We start from the raw sequence: 3253 nt of genomic DNA, 5'->3' as shown, positions 1-3253 counted from the left end.
GGTGATTTCGGGGGGAAAACGGAAGACGGTTCGCGAGCGAATATCGCGCGATTAGGTAGAAGGAAAGACATTTGACCTCGGTGGCGATTACTCGAATCGGTGGAGCGATCGACCGGCGGCGAGCGTCGTCTCTCGATTTCCTCGTCTACGCGTTCCATTTAACGCCGGTCCTCTTCCGGTGATAAGAATATAACGTAAGCGTGCATCGAGCACGGGCAGACGAGGACAGTGGTTGCGACGCGGTGACGAATTATATTATATATTGTAGACGGCGAGAGATTGGAAACGCGACCGGCGGGGAGTAGTAAGCGGGATATATACGCGAGCGCGCGTTACCACGGTACTCGACAGTCGACAGTCGACACGCGACGTCCGAACGGAGCGGGTCGTATTTCTCTGGTCTCTGGTCTCTGGTCTCGTCCCGTCCCGTTCCAAGTCTCACGCATCGCGTTACGTTCGTCGAGAGGAGAAAGGGGAGCAGACAAGCCACGCTCTTTACGCTCTTTGAGAATTCTCGACGATCATACATGTTTGATCGGTTCGCGTTTTAAGATGACCGCCTCGGCACTCGTTCCCTCGTCTTCCTCTCTCTCCTTCCCATCCCTCTTCCCGATCGCTGCAGTTTCGAGCTCGCCGTTCTCGCCATCGTCGCCGTGGTCGTCGTCGGCTTCGTCGGCTTCGTCGGCTTCGTCGTCGTCGACGTCCGCGTCCGCGTCGTCGTCGTCGACGTCCGCGTCGTCGTCGTCGACGTCCGCGTCGTCGTCGTCGTCGTCGTCGTCGCCGCCGTCGCCGTCGCCGTTACCCTCCCGCAGAAAGAAGAAATCGAATCGGTGGACGATCGATTGCGATCGATGTTCGAGATTATGCGCGAAGAAGAACCGCTGAATCGAGGAGAAACGAGAAAATAAGAAGACTGCGTATAACGCTTGTTGGATTGATATGCCGATCGCCTCGTTGTTCACCGATTGACCAAACGAGAGTAAACGAGAGAAGCGCAGAGAGAAAGAGAGAGAGAGAGAGAGTAGGGAGGTGGTGCGTGCGTGCGTGGATCAGGAGCCGGCTATGGGAAAGCTGGCAACGACTGGTCGACTCGTGACCCGTGACAACGAGGAAGAGGAGGCATTCGCGAGGTTGCTGGAGAGCCGCAGCAGCGCCAGTTCCGGCCGCGCTCTCGCCGCGGTCGCTATTGGCGGGACGATCGGGACTGCTCCTCGAGCTGGAACTGGAACGGCGGTCGACGGAGGAAGAAGAAGGAGGCGAAGGAGAAGGAGAAGACGGAGGAGGGCGGCCGGAGTTGGAATTGCGGAAGAATCGTCGGGACTACGTCGGGACGAAACGGCAAGGAAGAAAAACGGTGGTTTTCCTGGGAAGAGAGGAGCGGAGAGTGCGGTCGTCCGCGAGTGGGAAGGGAGGGAGGAGCGCGGAGGAAAAAGAAGTTCCTCCTCCCTGGTGGTGGTGCTGTGCGGAATAGCGCGGTTCGTGGCGGTGGCGGCAGCGGCCGCGGCGCTCTGCGTGCCCGCCGCGTCGATGCCGTCGCGAGAGGAGAATCCGCTGGGTGGAACCGGTCTCGCGCATCGCCACGACCTCGACCGCTCGACCGGTCTCGAGGACGTCTACGAGGACGCTTTCGAGGACGCTTTCGAGAACGATTTCCAAGAAGAGGAGGACCGACCGACCGAGGTGAGAACCGTTCTCGACGAGACCGAGCTGGATATCATCAGGAGAAGCATCGCGCGAGGTCTCGGTCTCGAGAGGATCCCCGACCCTTCCAAGGTGAGTCCGTTCCCGGCCTAATGCCCGGTAAAAAATGTCCAAGGGGCTCGTTAGGAGGAACGGGGGGAAAGGTTCGCGACTGTGGCGGAATGGTAGACGCGAAACGAAGGGATGGGAAGGGAAGGGCATGCCGGCGTGGGGGAAGTGAGCAGCAGCAGGTGGCTTGTTTTACGCGAGAGAGGAGTTTTTGTCGGAGCGACGCGCGTTCGCCGGTGAAGAATGGGGAAAGGTAGGTGTCGGAGGATTTGGTACGAGGGGCACGAGCGGGTAAACAACGTGGAGTCAAAGGCGAGAAACGTGGGTGGTCCGCGTTGCTGCCCCACTTTCGCTAACGCATGCAACAGCACGTGCGCGTTCCTGCTAGTATGCAAAACCGGCTGTCCACGTGCGTACGAGAACGCTCTTCTCTTTCTCCCGGCCTCCTCCTCCTCTCTGTTCGCGGCAAGGTTGGCCCAGGTGTTGCTCGGCGACGCGAGGAGTCTCGTTTCGATCTAAATTCGGAGCGTTACGCAAACTATCGATCATCCGGAAATTCCCAGGCGATCGGTGAAATCGGAACTCGTTCCGGATCTTGAAAAGGACGAGAGAGAGAGAGAGAGATGGGCGAGAACACCTGTTGTCGCAGCAGCAGCCGTTATGCCTCCACGCGATAACGAACGTCGATTCCCGCCTGTCCTCGAAACTCGAGGACGCCGTGGAGGAACGTGAGAGAGTATGCGAACGCGCCTCTATACATATGTATCTCTAATGCCGAAGGGGCATAGAACCAGTTATCTTTTTCGTTCCGTGTGCGTGCGCGCACCACCCTGCACGCACACAACCTTCTCCTCTCTTTCACCTCGTTCGACGCACTCTACGCATACTACCCACCGTCGACATGGTTTTAACGAGACGAGACGAGACGAGACAGGAGGATACATTCGTAGATACATATGTATATGCTTACGTGCGTGAAACGACTTTTCTTTTCTATGCGTCACGATCGACTGGCAAGCACGCCGATTCATTATCATACATATGATAATGGTACGGTACGGTACAGTGCGAAGCAGAAATTGGAAATTGAAAACGAAATCGTGGTCCGATTTTTGCCTCTTGGATGGACTTTCGCGGCGAAAGTGGCGAAAGAGGATCGACCTCGGGGAAGAATGGTTGCGCTTGGGTGAAGGTGACACGCGACGGAGAAAGAGAAAGCGGGGATCGAGGGCGAACTCGGGCAATCTTAGAAACTCGTACGCACATTCCTGCCGAAAAATGTGTTCGAGTACGTATGGCTAACAATAAGTAGACGCGGTGTACGCGCCGCTTGCGAAACATCTTTCTTCGAGCCGTAGCGTGGGAGGCAAGCGAGCGCCAACGTTTCTCTCAAGGTCGTCCGCATTCGCTTCGAAGCTTCCTCGAGGGTTTTCACCTTCCTTACGCCGATCGAACTTACAGCTCAACTGTACGGTAGCTTTCGACGGAAATCACTTCCTTCTCT

The 3253-nt window shown here is 57.0% G+C and overlaps 1 protein-coding gene across 1 annotated transcript in view; it reads left to right on the top strand.

Annotated features, from left to right (window-relative positions):
- The first annotated feature begins 817 nt into the window (after nt 1-817).
- LOC108577754 (bone morphogenetic protein 2-A) overlaps nt 818-3253 on the top strand; it is a 6818-nt gene continuing 4382 nt past the window's right edge. The window contains exon 1 of the mRNA XM_017940945.1: nt 818-1773. Within this exon, the coding sequence (XP_017796434.1) occupies nt 1063-1773 (711 nt within the window). The 5' untranslated portion in view covers nt 818-1062. The remainder of the gene's footprint in view (nt 1774-3253) is intronic.

The sequence above is a fragment of the Habropoda laboriosa genome, unplaced genomic scaffold (assembly GCF_001263275.1).
Source record: "Habropoda laboriosa isolate 0110345459 unplaced genomic scaffold, ASM126327v1 scaffold816, whole genome shotgun sequence".
NCBI classification, from domain to species: Eukaryota; Metazoa; Arthropoda; class Insecta; order Hymenoptera; family Apidae; genus Habropoda; species Habropoda laboriosa.
This window is presented reverse-complemented; position numbering and strand designations above follow the sequence as displayed.